At 44.0% G+C, this 17,306-nt stretch overlaps 1 protein-coding gene across 1 annotated transcript; it reads right to left on the bottom strand.

Moving 5' to 3' along the window:
• Nucleotides 1-3,114: 3,114 nt before the first annotated feature.
• On the bottom strand, nt 3,115-9,037 carry mych (myelocytomatosis oncogene homolog). Its single transcript, XM_060069316.1, has 3 exons — nt 8,140-9,037; nt 6,374-6,946; nt 3,115-5,551 (listed from the first exon to the last, which is right to left on the bottom strand). The coding sequence occupies exons 2-3, from the start codon at nt 6,930-6,932 to the stop codon at nt 4,983-4,985; spliced, it is 1,128 nt and encodes a 375-aa protein (XP_059925299.1). The 5' UTR covers nt 6,933-6,946; nt 8,140-9,037; the 3' UTR covers nt 3,115-4,982.
• Between the last annotated feature and the right edge of the window lie 8,269 nt (nt 9,038-17,306).

Genomic DNA, 17,306 nt, shown 5'->3' with positions numbered 1-17,306 from the left:
TTCCTCCAGAGTTACGAGTTGTCTGATATGAGGAAAGTGACGGTTTCTCCGTCAAGTGAACCGCCCGTCTTTGCTCTTTTTTTGCCAACCAGTTTACGTGCAGGATTCCAGAATCAAAACGATAACATTCAACGTGTCTATTAATATGGCAGCAACATTTTACACCAGTTTTAGAATGTTCACTACAACAGATGTTGAACACCAACATGCTTATGTAAAATCAGCATAGTACCGATAATATGATAAATATCATAAAAAGGGTGGATGTCAATAATTTAATGAAAAATCATGTTGTATGATAAAGTTATACAAAAAAAAAAAAAAAGTATTGATTTGTTCAGAAAACTTTCTCACTTGCAGTTACAGCCAGGGGCCGCTGCAGCACCCTAAGCACCCCCACTTCCCGCGTCCCTGGGTAACACTGTTGTTTTTTATTTGTCGTCATGAAAAAAAACATATGGGGTAACACTGTTGTTTTTTATTGGTCGTCATGAAAAAAAACATAAGGGGTAACACTGTCGTTTTAATCAAATGAAACATGAGGGGTAACACTGTCGTTTTTATCAAATGAAACATAAGGGGTAACACTGTCGTTTTTTTTATCGGTTGTCATGAAAAAAACATAAGGGGTAACACTGTCGATATTTATCAATTAAAACATAGGGGGTAACACTGTCGTTTTTATCAAATGAAACATGAGGGGTGACACTGTCATTTTTCTTTGGTCGTCATGAAAAAAACCATAAGGGGTAACACTGGGGTTTTTTATTGGTCGTCATGAAAAAAAACATAAGGGGTAACACTGTTCTCTTTGTCAAATAAAATATAAGGGGTAACACTGTTGTTTTTTTTCAGTTGTCATGAAAAAAACATAAGGGGTAACACTGTTGTTTTTTATTGGTCGTCATGAAAAAAACATAAGGTGAATAATAGAAATACACACATACATTTTAATGTCATGTATATCCTCTTTATTGATGATTGATTATTGTGGATTGTCATCGCCTCAGTGGTGCAGTGGAGTGCACTCTGCTAACCCACTGGAGAGACCACGGCTCAATTTCTGTGGAAAACACAATATCTTTAATTTTAAACGTAATGCTATCATATCTATTAACCACATATATATGTCACATATATATGTCATATATAACCACAGACATATTTAAAATACAATTCTCAGTGGGAAGTGGAGGGAGCTGTGTTTTTTATTGGTCAACATGGAAAAAACATGAGAGGTAACTGTCGTTTTTAATCGGCCTTCTTGAAGTAAACATAAGGGGTAACACTGTCGATATTTATCAAATAAAACATAGGGGGTAACACTGTCGTTTTTATTGGTCGTCATGAAAAAAAAATAAGGGGTAACACTGTTGTTTTTTATTGGTCGTCATGAATAAAAACATAAGGGGTAACACTGTTGTTTTTTATTGGTCGTCATGAAAAAACACAAGGGGTTACACTGTTGTCTTTGTCAAATAGAATATAAGGGGTAACACTGTTGTTTTTCATCAGTCATCATGGGAAAAAAACATATGGGGTAACACTGTCGTTTTTATCAAATGAAACGTAAAAGAACCTGTCGTTTTTTATCTGTCGTCATGAAAAACCCATAAGGGGTAACACTGTCGAAATGTATCGAATAAAACATAGGGGGTAATCAGCCTTAACCAGTTTAAAGTGCACATCTAAACGGACTGTACAGGTAACACCTGTCTTCCCACCTGAACCGTCTTCCCATGTTAAGCTATCAAACACCAGAGATCAGGGCCCCTTGTGCGACGGTCGGGCCCCAAGGGGATGATGGGTAGGAAGACATTTCAGGGACCCCAGACTACTCCTGACACACACACACATATAAAAGACATTCCACAGTGTGTTTAAGGAAATCTTCTAAGAAGATCCATTGTCCATAATTTCTTTCTGTGTGTGTGAGTGTGTGTGTGGGGGTTGGTGTGAGTGTGTGCGTGTGCATGTGTGCAATACTAACATGGCACCACAGCACACGTTTGAAAGTGCATAGCCAAGTGAGTTTACAAAGTGTGTGTGTATGTGTGTGACTTGCGGTGACCCTGGCTAACTTAGTTTGACAGCCTCTGTTCCACTCAGTCTCTTTCATCTGCAGGGCCCCACCCCCCACCACGGGGAAGTGGACCGCTCCGATGCCTCTTTCTCTCTATGAATGGGAGAGGTCAAGGTGGGCCGGGAGGGGGGGGGCCAGGACCCCTCGATCAAACCAAGGTGATAATTGGTTGTCAGGAGTGATAATTATGAGGGATCAAGACATATATATATATATATATATATATATATATATATCTGTCTTGATCCCTCATAATTTTACAGTGAAAAAGTTTATAGTGAGGTATATATATCTTTCAATCTATTTATCTATATATATATATATATATATCGATAAATAGATTGAAAGATATATATACCTCACTATAAACTTTTCTGCTGGCCCCTTGAATGTTTTTGCCTCGTGTGGCAACCACATTAACTTATGTGAGAGAGTGACTGAGTGTGTGTGACTATGTGAATGTGTGAGTGTGTGTGTGTGTGTGTGTTGGAGAGGGGCATGGCGTGTGTGTGTGTGTGTGTGTGAGAGAGAGAGCGTGTGTTTGGTTCTTGGAAGAGGGACAACATCTTTCCAAGAACTCCACTAACAATGTGTGCAATAGAGGTGCGCGGGATTTGAGAACACTGTGTTCCGAGCTCCCAGGGTGAATTAGCTCGGTGAGCTTATCTGGCGGCCGCCGATGAAAGAGTTTTATGAAGGCTGTTGCTATCTTTTAGCCACTTTATCTGTTAGCCCCACCTAGCCAGTCTCTCACCTTGACCCACATGCCTGTACACACAAACCATCAGGCAGGGACCACTGTATCCTCTCCCTCTTTCATTCTCTTGATTCCAAAATGTCCTAATATCCATAACATAAACATAGCCTACCTTCAGTCTTCCCTGTATACGTCTTGTTTTCGCATTTCCTAAAGCAAAGAGGTATATACCTGTGTAGTGTGCATGAACATACTCTAGAACAATATTTAAGTGTAATGATTGTGAGACTTGAAACCTGCTTAGTCTGTAGAATGAACCAGGGAGGCCGGGGGGTTAGTTCCATTGGTTTATTATCTCATCTATAACCATATATCGAAAAACAAAGTGCTGTCCATGTACCCAACTCCTTGTTTTCACCAAATTAAAAGAAAAAGACTAAAATAATTTATGATACATAACAAAATATTTACATTTAAGAAATCTGTACAGATATTTCAAGCTTTGAAAAACATTAAAAAGAACAATATTGTAATTCCAAAAGCCCAGCGGCGAAGTGGAGGTAGGTTGTCATGCTATTAACGGTAACCATGGTCATAGAAATAATTCATATTTGGCAAGTTTGGAAGCAGTATTGTAAATATGAAATCCGGCGTCACCGTAAAAAGTTAAAAAGCAATATCTGACCCAAGTTGTAAAAAAGTATGATCACTTTTTCAACCAGTAAATCATCAAGGTGCAGCAAACAAGGCAAACAATTGATATAAAAATAAAATCTATTTCTCTGAGAGTTGAAGTTTTAACTTGACAGTGGCATGATGAAAGAGCACATTTATATTTAAAACAACATATTGGACACGGCCATTCGTCACACGTTAACTTCAAGGCAGAACAGGTATACCTAACTAACATTTGAAACAGCAGAGCTCCTCCTCCTAGCAGGCCTTCCGTTCACATGAACGATGGAATTACAAAAAAGATGATTTTTAACTAGTCACACAACTGCAAATTTTACAATTCGCATTTAGACACAGACCACATTGACAGTATTGGTTGACAGGAAAATTTCTTATTCACGTCTAATTGAGAGGAAGTTTGTGATTCCCATATTTACACGCAGCGGTTGGGCCGAGACGAAACGTTCTTTGCGGGATAAGTTAAACTCTAAGGCAACAAGTTTTACTTAAGCTTCAAGAACTCTCTGAAAACTCCTTGAAACCATTGCTTGAGAGTGAGAGAAGCTCAACACACAGAAGCTCAGCGTCCTTCAGGGAATGTTTCTGGTAAAACACAGCATCAAATTACTTATTTTACAGTAGTGACCATGATCTACTTTATAGACTAGAATCGTATTCCAGACTCCAAAGACGACTGAGTTATCAGATAACCAGAATTCTGTGGGTTATCCCATGAACCATGTAGATGTTCAGATGGTTTCACTTACAAGACATTGGAAGCTCCACTCAGGTTATTTTTGAAAATGCCAGGGTGTTGGCCAGCAGAGATTATAAGATGCGAAAATCCCCCCCCCCCCCACACACACATATATTGATAGACAAATATATTTGAGAATCAGGTTGATGGCTGCTTTGTCCCCTCACCCTTTCAAAGTCCTGTTAGAGTTCCTTAGGAACCATGCGAAGGACACTCTGTACACACAGTAGAGCGGTAGGGGTTCTGTCTGGGGAGGGGGTTGAGGTCTGGTACAGTATTAGAAGGTTAAACCATTTCCAGCTGAGAGCCCTCCTGAGAGTAGGGGGTGAACGCACAGCAAACACAGAAACTTCCTCCTGCTATAGGAGGCTTAAAATGGCAAAGTCACTTTTAAACTAACGTAAGTCAACCTTTTAAAAGTGGTCACTTAAGTTACCTTTTCCTATGCTACCATTTTTATTATATATAGTGACCAGCAGTTGGATGTCCACCATGTGCCTTATCCAAGCTAGAGAGAAATATATATTTATCAAATGTGCGTTCACCTCCAACAAAGACCCTCCTGACCCCCGGTGAGGCCTTCCCCCTTGACCTCCCACACCAGTCAGGGCCAGGGGGGGGGGGGGGAGGATCCATCGCAGGGTGCATGAATAGAGTCCTGATGCATGCGTGCGTGCGTGCGCCTAGAGTTAGTCTGTGCTGCCCTTCAAGCGGTCACTAAAATGTCTTCCTACTCATCCTCTGTGGGCCGACCGTCCCATGGCGGGCCCCTAGCTGCGGAGCTGCGCCAGCCGGGCTTTCAGCCTCTCCTGGTGGCCCCGCAGCTTGTCCCGCCTGCCCTGCAGCCTCTGGGCCTCGCTCTGCAGGCTGCGGATGCCGTCGCGCGCCTTCTTCAGGATCACCACCTTGGACGCCTTGTCGTTGTGCGACAGCTCGGGCACGTTGTCGCGGAGACGCAGGAAGCAGTTCTTGAGCTCGTTGCGGCGCTGGCGCTCCATCACGTTGTGAGTCCTTCGCCTCTCCTCCTCGTCCTCCGTCTCCGCCGGGGGGAGGAGCTGCTCCTGCTGCCTCCGCGAGGAGGAGGAGGAGGAGGAGGAGCGGGAGGAGGGGTGGTGGTGGTGGTGGTACCGCGAGGAGGAGTCTGCTCCTCGCGCCCGCTTGGTGGAGGGAGGGGGCGGGGAGTCGGGGCGCGGCGCAGCGTAGTTGTGCTGCAGGTGGATGTCGTGGTGCTGCCGTTGGCGCGCTCGCTGCTCTTCCTCCTTCCGCAGATCAGCCAATGAGGGCAGGGGGGTGGAGCCAGAGGGACACCTGACCACCGTGACCACGTCAATCTCCTCCTCTGTGGGGGGGAAACCAGAGGGAGGCGGGTTAGGGTGGTGAGGTAATAGAAGCTTGTTTACCTCAAGGGAGGAGGGGTCCGGTTGCTGCTGACATTTCAAACCGTTGACACCAATAAACTACATACAGGCTGACAACACTGCTCGGAAAACAAACTGCTGGTACCTTTAGTTAATTCTATCTATGTAGGGGCATATGGAGACAAGTAAAGACCAGTCCGAATCTTCTTTTGCCCTGTTCTGGGAACTGTTGGCTTACCTCACCCTAATCTTGACCTCCTTTTATTGCATTTATATTTCAGTCCAAATGTGATTTTTTTCTACTGCCCTGTACTCGCTGCCGTGGAACCATAGGCGTCCATTCAGGCTTAACACAGGTGTATTTTAACTTGCAGTACAGGCTCAACAGAGGCTTTAAAACTATTTACAAAAAACTGTTTACAAAAATAGTTAATTTATATCTGGATATTGAAGCCGTGCTTTATTAAATAGGATTTTAATCTTTAAATTATGAGTTTCGGCGTCGGTTTTGGTACGCCTGCGCACTGTTGAATGCCAACATGTGTGCCAGAAACGCATGCGCAGTCCGCCGTGAGCATGCGTCATTAAGCTAGTGGAAAACTTCCGCTCAATACAAATCACACACGCGCAGACAGGCGCATATTTCGGTTTTCAAAATCCTACTTTTGATCTCCCCAATTAAGAATGAGTCACTTCTTTAGACATAAAATTACCAAAAAAACGAATTGTTGTTACATATCAAAACTGTACATAAAGAATTGCTCCATCGCACAAAGAAGGAAGAAAAAAAAAGTCTAACTCACCAGAATCGCTGGAGGAGTAGTTGGAGAGCTCTCCGCCGCCGGAACCATAGTCCGACGTGGATTCGCTGTGGTCGTGTCTAGTGCCCGGGGCATGGCTGCCCAGCACCGCCTGGCAGTCCAGCGTGGAGCCAGCTATCTCCTCAAAAATGCTTGTGTCTATGTCCGAGAGCAGGGGACTCGACCCCAGCACCGACACCGCCAGCTTCTCCTCCAGAACCTTGTCGCCCCCGAAGCAGCCCCACAGCCCGTCCTCCGCCTCCTCCGGAACGGGCCGAACGGTGACCTTCTCTCCGCACACTGGGTCGCTGTCGAAGAAATCGCAGTTCCATCCGAGCTGCGACATGTCATGGTCCTCAAGGAGAATGTCCGACACGTAGCTGAGCTGGTCCTCCTTGGACAGCGGCTTGGAGGAGCCGCCCGCCCCGGTCTTGTTCGGTGGGGACTGCGGAGGGGTGGGCAGCGACTGGAGGTCTTTCATTAAACTTTGACAAAAATCGTCATCGAAGAGCAGCGGGTCTGAGTAGAGCCAGTCCTGAGATTGGGCGAAGCTCGGCAACATGTCGTCTCCGGAGTCTTAAGAAAAAATAATAATAATAAATTAAAATCACAGTTATAAACACAGACTTGGTTCAGGACCGCGGACGGGTCAGTTGTGCCAAAAGTAAGCAGCAATATATTTAAACAGCAGATCCGGGATGCAGGGCAGCCCCACGTGTTGCAGAAGTGAACGTTTTTTAAAAAAGATTCACATACATTTGACCTCGATGGGAGGAGGGGGGGCTGCCGACAAACGGCAAATCACCCCAAATATCCTGCGCCCTGACATTACTGAACAGCTGGGGACAACACTTAATTCCCTTTCTTCACACATTAGCATCTTTCTAGAGAGTTAGGGGTTGCGTGTGTGTAGAGTTCATCTTTTTGCCTAAGGGTCGGGCAAGCCATCACACATTCCGCCACACACACACTCTCCCTCCCCCTCTCAAACACACACTCTACCCCTGTGCGAAGCAGACATGCAGTAGCGGGCTGGGAGGTAACGGGTTAAAGAGTCTATAATCCGGTCAGCCAAGCGGCAAGTAGGCGACTACTACCAGTGTGTCCACCATGACACCCCACCCCCGACAGCACCGACATTAAGATTACTTTTAACCCCCAAGCTGAAGCAATATGTCTCGGGTGAAGAACCGAGACCACGCCGTGAATCCGACGGGTCTCACCGCCAGGCGAACTATACTCGCCCGACCGGTTTTTCTAACGCAAATAACGACGCATAGCCGGTTCAAACAGGACACCGGTCGACCACGCGTTACCGCACATGTTGCAACCCGAGAGCAGTGTGCTCTTGTTAAAATGACATAACATGTCTTAATGACCGATCGGTCGTGGTTTAAATAAAAAAAAACATTACTATCAACCAAACTAAACAGTCACTCAAATGTCATTAGACATTACGAGTAACAGAGCCAGTCGAGTCTGAGCGGTCTGGGTTCACGCTGATCCACTCGAGGGACTTTGCAACGTGAGCACATGTGAGACACAGTCGGCATTCATAGCCCGACTCAGCACACCAGACCCTACACACCACCCTGACATCCCCACCATATGCATCCCTGCGACGCACAAGACCGACAGACAACACGAAGACAACATTAATACCATTGTCAACACTATTATTAACATTACTGAGATGTCCGGTCTCAACTCAACTTCCCGGTGGTCTTGTGAAACGCACTGGGCGGAACCAGAGAGGCGGCATGGCTTACCTTTAACAGTCCACGGAGAAGAGAGGTATCAGCGGTAGAGGGGATAAGAAAATCCACAGAAAGCCTTTAGAATCCGTAGAAGCGTGTAATAAATCACCAGTGCTGCGGCATGGTGTGGATAGTAAAGACACGTTCCCTCCCTACGAGTAGCTTAGTGGGTGTGGCCGCGTGGGGGCCTTTAACTTTATACCACACACCACTCACTTGTATGCCTCCGCAGACAAAACCGCGCCAAAACTCTAAATCCGATAGGAAATCCGATTAGGAAATCAAACCATGGCCAATATTACCCATTGGTAATTTCAATTCGATGGCGTCCATCCGTCATTGACCGCATCAATAGTTGTATGCGGTGATTCGGCGCAGCCGTTCGGGGTCTATGGACGGCGGAGGGATACGTTCTCAGCACTGGGATTCCAGGAAAATCATGGCGGGTAACGCTGGAACAGAAAAACACACGTGGCCGCGTGTAGAAGCCGGGTGTCTGTCTGACTGTCTGTCTGTCTCGCTCTCAGCTTAAAACATATATGTCTCTCCGTTTTCTCCGTCTGCTGGTCTTATTGTCTGCCTGTCCGGTCTTCGGTCGATCTGTATGTACCTCAGTCTGTCTGTCTGTCTGTCTGTCTGTCTGTCTGTCTGTCTGTCTGTCTGTCTGTCTGTCTGTCTGTCTGTCTGTCTGTCTGTCTGTCTGTCTGTCTGTCTGTCTGTCTGTCTGTCTGTCTGTCTGTCTGTCTGTCTGTCTGTCTGTCTGTCTGTCTGTCTGTCTGTCTGTCTGTCTGTCTGTCTGTCTGTCTGTCTGTCTGTGTGTGTGTGTGTGTGTGTGTGTGTGTGTGTGTGTGTGTGTGTGTGTGTGTGTGTGTGTGTGTGTGTGTGTGTGTGTGTGTGTGTGTGTGTGTGTGTGTGTTTGTGTGTCTGTCGGTCGGTCGGTCGGTCTGTCTGTCTGTCTGTCTATCTGCCTGTCTGCCCAGTAGTAGAGCAATGCGGCAGTTACATACGCCTCCAACCCTCCCAGCCACGTAGTACCGAATAAGTCTTGCCTGTGATTACACCAGTCCAGTACAAATGTCCTTTACGCATTCACTGGAAACCCTTGACCACCGTTGTATAATAATTACTATCCAGTCGCCACTGCTGCATATTGGCGTAGAAATATTCGGGTGTAGTCACTAGTCAGTGAAACGCCCCCGACCCATTGGCTACATTTTAAATATATATATATATATATATATAATATAATATATATATATATATATATATATATATATATATATATATATATATACATATATACATATATACATATATATATATATATATATATATATATATAATAAATTATAGTAAATATTATGGAATAAATACAAATGAATGTCGTTCAGCCAAGTATCGTAGTAACGAACGGGTTCACGTGGTTACCTTGGAGGTATTATAAAGAGAGCGAGGGATTTACATAACGTGCGCACGGGCGCTGTGTCCCCCGGTACACGTGCAGAGGCGTCCGTCGAACACGCCCCCTACTCCGCGCACGTGAATTGGGCTCTTGGTGCTCTGTTTGAGAATAGTAGGTTATGACCAACTGACACAAATATGGTTTGTAGCAGTAGTCCCACAGCACGAATTGAAACCCATTGATCACATTAAAAAAAGAAATGATCAGCAAGATATCGAGCTATTCCAAATAAACAAAAATGTACACCTACATTTTGTGAATGAAGATAATAGATGACCATACAACATTTCTATGCAGGAATTTGAATGCAATTACAATTTTTCAAATACCCCAGCCAACATACCATTTACTATTTTTAATTATTGAATTGCTATTGTAACAAAAAAGTCTGAAATTTACAAGCTATATGTAAATTTCTGACTCCCCAGGGTAGATTATCATGGTTTTGTGTTGTTAGTCCACAGCTCATGTTTCAGGAACATTTATCATTCAACTGTATTGACATGCAGGGGAATAGAAGTTCAATTTATCAGAATTATGGCTTAAGGTTCTAGATGTGTTATCACCGTCAACCTCTCATGCCGCTCTACAAGAGCACAGAGAGGATTTTTGTAATATTTTTCTGTGTCTCTGTAAATTACTATTCAGCTGGTTTGTTAATTCACTGTTTTCTTGACATTGATGAGGACAGGTCCCTAGTGTCCGAACTGAAATGTACACCAATGACGTTATGAACATTTAAAGCCGTTAGGCTGCATGTGGCGGAAGGGGGCTTGGGGTTATATGAGATGTATCAGATCTGTCCACGCAGCACAAGCAAAATAGTACATTCTGTAATAATAACCCTTCATACAGCTGGCATGGATCCCTCACACAGACTAACACAGACACAGACACACGCACGCAAGCATGCACGCACGCACGCACACACACAACCACACGCACACGTGTACACGGACACACATGGTCAGACAGCCACGAGGCGGTTAAAGGGAATAATTGGTTAATGCGCCATCTACTGGCAGACCTGCAAAAAGACACTCTGGTTTTACGTTCCATTGAGTTGCCTGGTCAGCCTACAACCTGTCTGTCTCTCAGTCTCTGTCTCTCTCTCTCCCTGTCTCTCTCTCTTTCCCTATATTGCTTTTCGCTCTCAGCTTTACCACATGAACTACGCCGCTATGTAATGAAAGGGCTGTCACACACGCATGCTTACACAAAAACACACAAACTCATACACACACACACAAATACACACACACACTAACATCCACACACCAACACACACACACACACAGTTACACACATGATCTGCATACTATGGTTATGGGGCCCAGATGTCTCCACCGCAGTCAGAAGCAAGTGGGTTCATTTCTCCTCAGAAGGCAGCGATAGATCTGCTGCTCCTCCCCTCCCGGCCTCCAGGGCTCCATCCAACACCATGTTCTCCTCAGTCCCTTGGTTTTTAAATGGGGGTACGTCGTGTACCCCCAGGACTACTGGGAAGGCTTACTCGTTGCTTTAATGTTGGTGATTGTAAAATGGGATTGCCATACAATTAGAGGAACATGAATACCGAGATAATACAGATTAAAGATAAGATAACAACTTTAGAGAGAAATTAGGGAAAATCTGAATACTGTTACACAACTTTGGTAGATTCCAAAGACTAGAAATAACCTACTCTCTTTCTGTTTTTTCTCTTTCTGAGCTATGATCAAGCCCTTTTGGAGGGGGGTTTGTTGTACATGTCTTTGTGAGGTTTTGTGATTTTGTATGCTTGTATGTTCATTGGAGACCAAGCAAGGTTCCACCTCGGGGAGATAAAAGTGTGCATCAAATCGAAATTATGACAAAAATCCTCAGGGTAGTAGAAGCCCATGCAGGGGTCTAAATTCAGTTGGTTGTAATCAGCAACCCCGCCACTAGATGCCACTAAATCCTACACACTGCACCTTTAATGTTCATGTTTACAACAAATAACATATGCATATTATTAACTCTGCTGGTGAAAGAGGTACTTGTTTGACTGATAAGATATCTTAGTACAATTGTACAAACAGTTTGAGAATCTCAGGTTCTCAAACTGGATCATAACCCTCACCAAATCCAAACATTTTGTTGTGTTTATAACACAAGGATGTGCTAATAAAGGATATATTATAATATAATATATATAGTTGAAGAAATACTACGAAGAGGAATTTAGCTAAATGTTGATTTCAGATTGAGTCAATTAATGTGGGATTTACTGAAGGCTGTGAGGAGCTTGAGACACACATGCCCCCTCATAGATGCACAAACTTTAACAGAACTCATTTGGACTTTGACCTGAATTCTTCTAAACTCCACAAAGATGTCCTGCACAGAAAAAAGGAGGACAACAAAGACGACATCATCATGATTTAATGATATTTAGTAAGTAAACTCAGAGAGAGAGACAGACGGACGGACGGACGGACGGACGGACGGACGGACAGACAGACAGACAGAGTGGACAGGCAGCCAGACAAAAGGACGGACAGAGTTTTGAAGGCTCATTCATATTTTTTTTTTAAAGAGGAAGTTAAAGAAGTCAATGTAGTGACCACATCCCCAAACGCATACACACGCACGCACGCACACAACAACACATACACACACACAATTACACAGACGCATTCACAGTCTCCTTCCGTTCTGGGGTTGGAGTAAGAGGAAGGATGAGGCCTCTTCCCGTTTTAAAGAAGGTAGAACCCGCCAACTCCAACAACCTTTAAAAACACCAGATAGGAATAGTTGAGATAAGATGACTTGAGATAAGATGTCTTGCACAGGAACCTTCCAGAACAGGACCAATATTCTGCTCTGCAAAGCTAAGCTAAGTGGTTACCATAGCAACATGCAGCTCCCCTGGAGAAGGAACTAAAAGGGACCATTGAAGAGATTCCTAAATGGAGCGTTTATACAGCTTAATTTAAATACACAGTAGCATTAACACATGGACCACATGTAGGACCCTACCCCCTACCCCTTAACACTGACCTCTAACCCCTAATAACTGTCTATGTTGTTGGTCTCTACATAACCTTGACCACATTGTGGGTCTCTATGTTAACATTGCTACGTAGAACCACAGAACCATAAATGCAAAGAACTTCGGTGGATCTTTGAAGCAGAGGTATACTAATCCACCCAGAGGACCAGCTGGGACCCTTAACCTTAAAGGTCAATACCGGTCTGTGTGATTAAACCACCATAACTGTTCCCTCTGGCTTCACTCAAACACCAATGCAGTTTTAGTTTGTTATCAATGTCGAAATTGCTTTCTTTGACTAATTCTCCCAAAAAGCATTTAGCGTGATTGAGCCTGCAAATGTAAACAATGGCAATATAGCACTTTCATTTTCTGGAATCAATGTGCGTCGGTCAGTACCGAGCTTGTGGGGCAATATAAACATAGCAGTTAGTCACCATACTTTACAAGTACTTTATATATATTACACTTTAATGTCTTGCCACAAAGACCGAAGTTCTATATTGCTGTTGTTAGAATTGGTGGCAGGCACATTCAAGCTAAATACTCTTAAGCAGAATCGGTACATGGATGTCATTTTGCCCCACTATAAGTTCCATAGATCCAGAAGCCTGCCCCACTATAAGTTCCATAGATCCAGAAGCCTGCCCCACTATACGTTCCATAGATCGAGACCCTAGCCCCACAATTAGTTCTGCAGATCCAGAACCATGCCCCACCATTAGATCTATAGATCTAGACCTCAGTTCCACAATTAAATCTATAGCCCAAGACCCCTGCTGCCCCATTCGATCTATAGATCTAGACCCCAGCCCCACCATTAAATCTATAGATCAAGACCCCTGCTGCACCATTCGATCTTTAGATCTAGACCCCAGCCCCAACATTAAATCTATAGATCAAGACCCCCCCCAACCGCACCATTACGTACATATAAGGTCCCTCCATAGCAGAACAAAGACATGTTTCTGTATGTAAATGTGAACGTGCTGTCTGGCTGAGGATTGGCTGCCAGCTCCCAGTATAAACAGTAGCAGACCGTGGTTGCACTGGGCCCAGACAGGGATGACTCACATATCTTCTACATGTGAAGCGAGAGGGATTGGAGAGAGAGACTGAGAGAAGGAGAGAGAGAGGGAGAGAGAAAGAGAGGGTTATAGTGTGTCTGTTCATTATTTCCCCCTGTACCTTAACATTTATATTTCCCTTCATTTATTGTTCTCTGAATAGTGCTCCTTTATTTTGTTGATAAAATGCATTGGCAATGTAAATGTTTATTTTCCATGCAAATTAGGCTCCTTTGACTGAACTGAATTGAGGGAGACCGCAAAAAGTGACTGCAAGAGGCAGGGTGCATGATAGAGAGAGAGAGAAAGAGAGAAAGAGATAGCAAGAGAGAAGAGAACAGAATAGGTAGAGAGACTGAGAGAGGAAAAGAGAGTCAAGAGGAGAGAGAGAAATTGTAAGGGAGAAAGAGATAGAGAGATACAGAGGGAGGTATTTGCTCGTGGAAGTAGGGTGTTCAGAAACGTTCCTGGCGCTCCATTCAACGGAGCCTCACAAGATTCCAGGAAGAGAGGGAACAGACGGAGGAGAGGAGTCGGAGTGGAATAAGAGGAGGCAGGAGAGAGGGTGATCGGGGTAAAGTGGAGAAGTGGTGTGAACACAGAGTATATTTAGATCTCTGAACTCACTTCTGAGGGACCATGATCTCCCTCTCTTTCTCGCTCTCTGTCTCTCTCTCTCGCTCTCTCCCCCTCTCTCTCTATCCACTCCTCTCTCACTCCCTATCTTTCTCTCTCTGTCTCTCCCTCTCTCTCCTTCTCTATCCACACCTCTCTCGCTCCCTCTCTTTCTCTCTCTGTCTCCTTCTTTCTCTATCCACTCCTCCACTCCTCTCTCGCTCTCTCCCTCTCCCTCTCTCGCTCTCTATTTCCACTCCTCGCTATCTCTCTCTCTCTCTCTCTCTCTCTCTCTCTCTCTCTCTCTCTCTGTCTCTCTCTCTCTCTCTCTCTCTCTCTCTCTCTCTCTCTCTCTCTCTCTCTCTCTCTCCCTCTGAGGGAACACAGATGCCGCTCCTCTACTACAATGCGACTCCACTCACCATATTTGGAAAGAACCACACACATACACACACACGTGCATACACACAAACACACTCACACACACACACACACACACACACACACACACACACACACACACACACACAGAGGGTCCTCTTTTTTTTTTACCTAACCTAATCCTATTCATTTCTAAGCTAAGCTACCTACCACTGTGTCGGTTTCTCTCAATTTTTTTGTTTGCTTATACTCTCTCTTTTTCTCCCTCTCTCTCACCCTCTCTCCCTCTGTCTCTTTCTCTCTTTTAGAATACCTTAAACAGATGTGACAGGACAGGCTCTCTCTATCCCCTCAATAAACATTTAGCTTTACAATTTAATAATTTCACCCTCTCCTTTCCCTTCATCTCCTCTATTCTTCCCTTCCTCTGCTCCTCTCTCATAAAAATGTCTTCCTCAACAACTGGAATTTAAGATATGATTCACGCGATTCCCACCTCCCCCTACCACACTCACACAATTTCCAATAATCTTTCATGCAAGGGATAACGTTTTTTTGTTCATTTTTTTTAAATAACCGCAATCAGACTGATCTGTCAGAGGGAAACACAAGGCTGGCACTGTAACCCATTGGACCAGCTGGACCCTAAGGAGGAAGTATTGGTTTTATTTTAGCTTTATTTATACATAGAGACAACATTGACAGGGGACACGCATATTCAAGAAGATGATTCACTCTACAGTCATTCAGCCTCATAGCCCCATTGGCATCTGGCACATCCGGAGACACTAATTAGATGAATATGAAGGGGAATGATTTGAACTAGAATCATGTACACTGGATTCCTATTCATATTTATTTTCTACACCCTACCTAGGTGCCTGCCATACTCCAGCTGGCTTTTACTGGGCTCTTTAAGACCCAGGAAACATGATGATGTTTAAATCGCTTTATTGCTGAGTTGAAAGACAAAGATACACCATGCAGATGATTATTCATGCTGCCGGGCATCAGTTCTCCCTGGCTGTGTGTGGTGATGATTGGAATAACCGGAGCGCATTGATAGCTCAACGCACAACAGGTGTGCAGCCTCACCCAGCCCCACAGTCTAATAAGGCTGACTCTGGCCAGGTGAGGCTGCTCAAACCAGCCATCATCCACACACACACACACACACACACGCACACACACACACACACACACACATAACCTGGCTTCTTATGAACTAAACTGGACTCACTGGATCTACCTGAACTGATTTTTTATAAATGGAAACATATTAACATTGATTCAAATGAACTGGATTGATATGATCTGGAATCATATGAGCAAGGATTCATATCAGGTTTCATAAGTGCTATGGATACATATATGAACTGGAATCATATGATACTGGATTCATCTGAAATTAGATTCTATGAACTGGAATCATGAACTGATTTACATGAGCTGCCTACATCTGAAGTGGTTGATGTGAGCCAGGCGCTCCACCTATGATTTACTGGGAGTCTAGAGGTTCCATGTCCACCACAGAGCCACAGCACAGCTGTCATTTAGCCCGCCACAGAAATGTACCCCCACCCACGCACTCACATAAACACATGGACATAAACACACACATACACATAAACACATACACCTCTGCATGACCCCATCCTGAGAATAGTGTGAGTCTGTGTTTTTATGGGTGTGGACTTTAATGATAAATCTTTTACCAATGTTTTTGACATACCATACATATACTATATATAGCTAGACTTTAAAATGAGATATGTATTTGTCTCTTTAAGACACAACCGCACAGGAAGGGCCTGAATTATTGTTAATTTAATATGCTTGGTGGAAGTCTGTTCGATAAAAGGAAATCAGCAGTAATATTCCTGACACATGGTCGCCCCCTAGTGTCTGAAACTTGAACCATGCGTACATAAATACAAAAATACAGAAAGTAGTTCACGCCAAACAACAGCGGAGGAAGGCCGAGCTCTCTGAGTGGCCAACGACGTGCGTCGCGACGTAGGTCGCATTGGTCGCGTCGTAGGTCGCATTGGTCGCGTCGTAGGTCGCATTGGTCGCGACGTAGATCGCATTGGTCGCGTCGTAGGTTGCATTGGTCGCGACGTAGGTCGCTCGTCTGGCTGCTTTCAGCCGCTGTGGTCGCTGGCTGGCTTGGTCGCTGAAAATCTATGGGCGGTCGTTTATCAGTTAATTTGCATGTTAAGGTGAGAAAGCCATGCTCTCTGGCGAAAGCTTCCTACAGCTCTTTATTGCAAATATTATTTTTATATTTTTATATTGAAGTAGGCCTACAATTTAAAATTAGGAAATCGTTGGTCCATCAGTGTCAATAATATATAGTAGTTGTAATTTGGGGCGGATTCAAATAATGTATTTTAGATATTATATAGCCTATTTGTTTTGTTATATGACAGTAAGCCTAATAAGGTATATTATACACAAACTTCTTCGTTATAGAGTGATATAGCATATTAGTTGTAATTTGGGGTGTATTCAAATAATGTATTTTATATATAGCCTTTTTGTTTTGTTAAATGTCATTAAGCCTAATAAGGTATGTTATGCACAAAGTTCTTCGTTATAGAGTGATATACGATAATATAAGTGCAAAGTGTAGAAG

Source organism: Gadus macrocephalus, chromosome 13, assembly GCF_031168955.1.
Source record: "Gadus macrocephalus chromosome 13, ASM3116895v1".
NCBI lineage: Eukaryota > Metazoa > Chordata > Actinopteri > Gadiformes > Gadidae > Gadus > Gadus macrocephalus.
The sequence above is the reverse complement of the archived record's forward strand: the minus strand, read 5'-3'. Positions and strand labels throughout refer to the sequence as shown.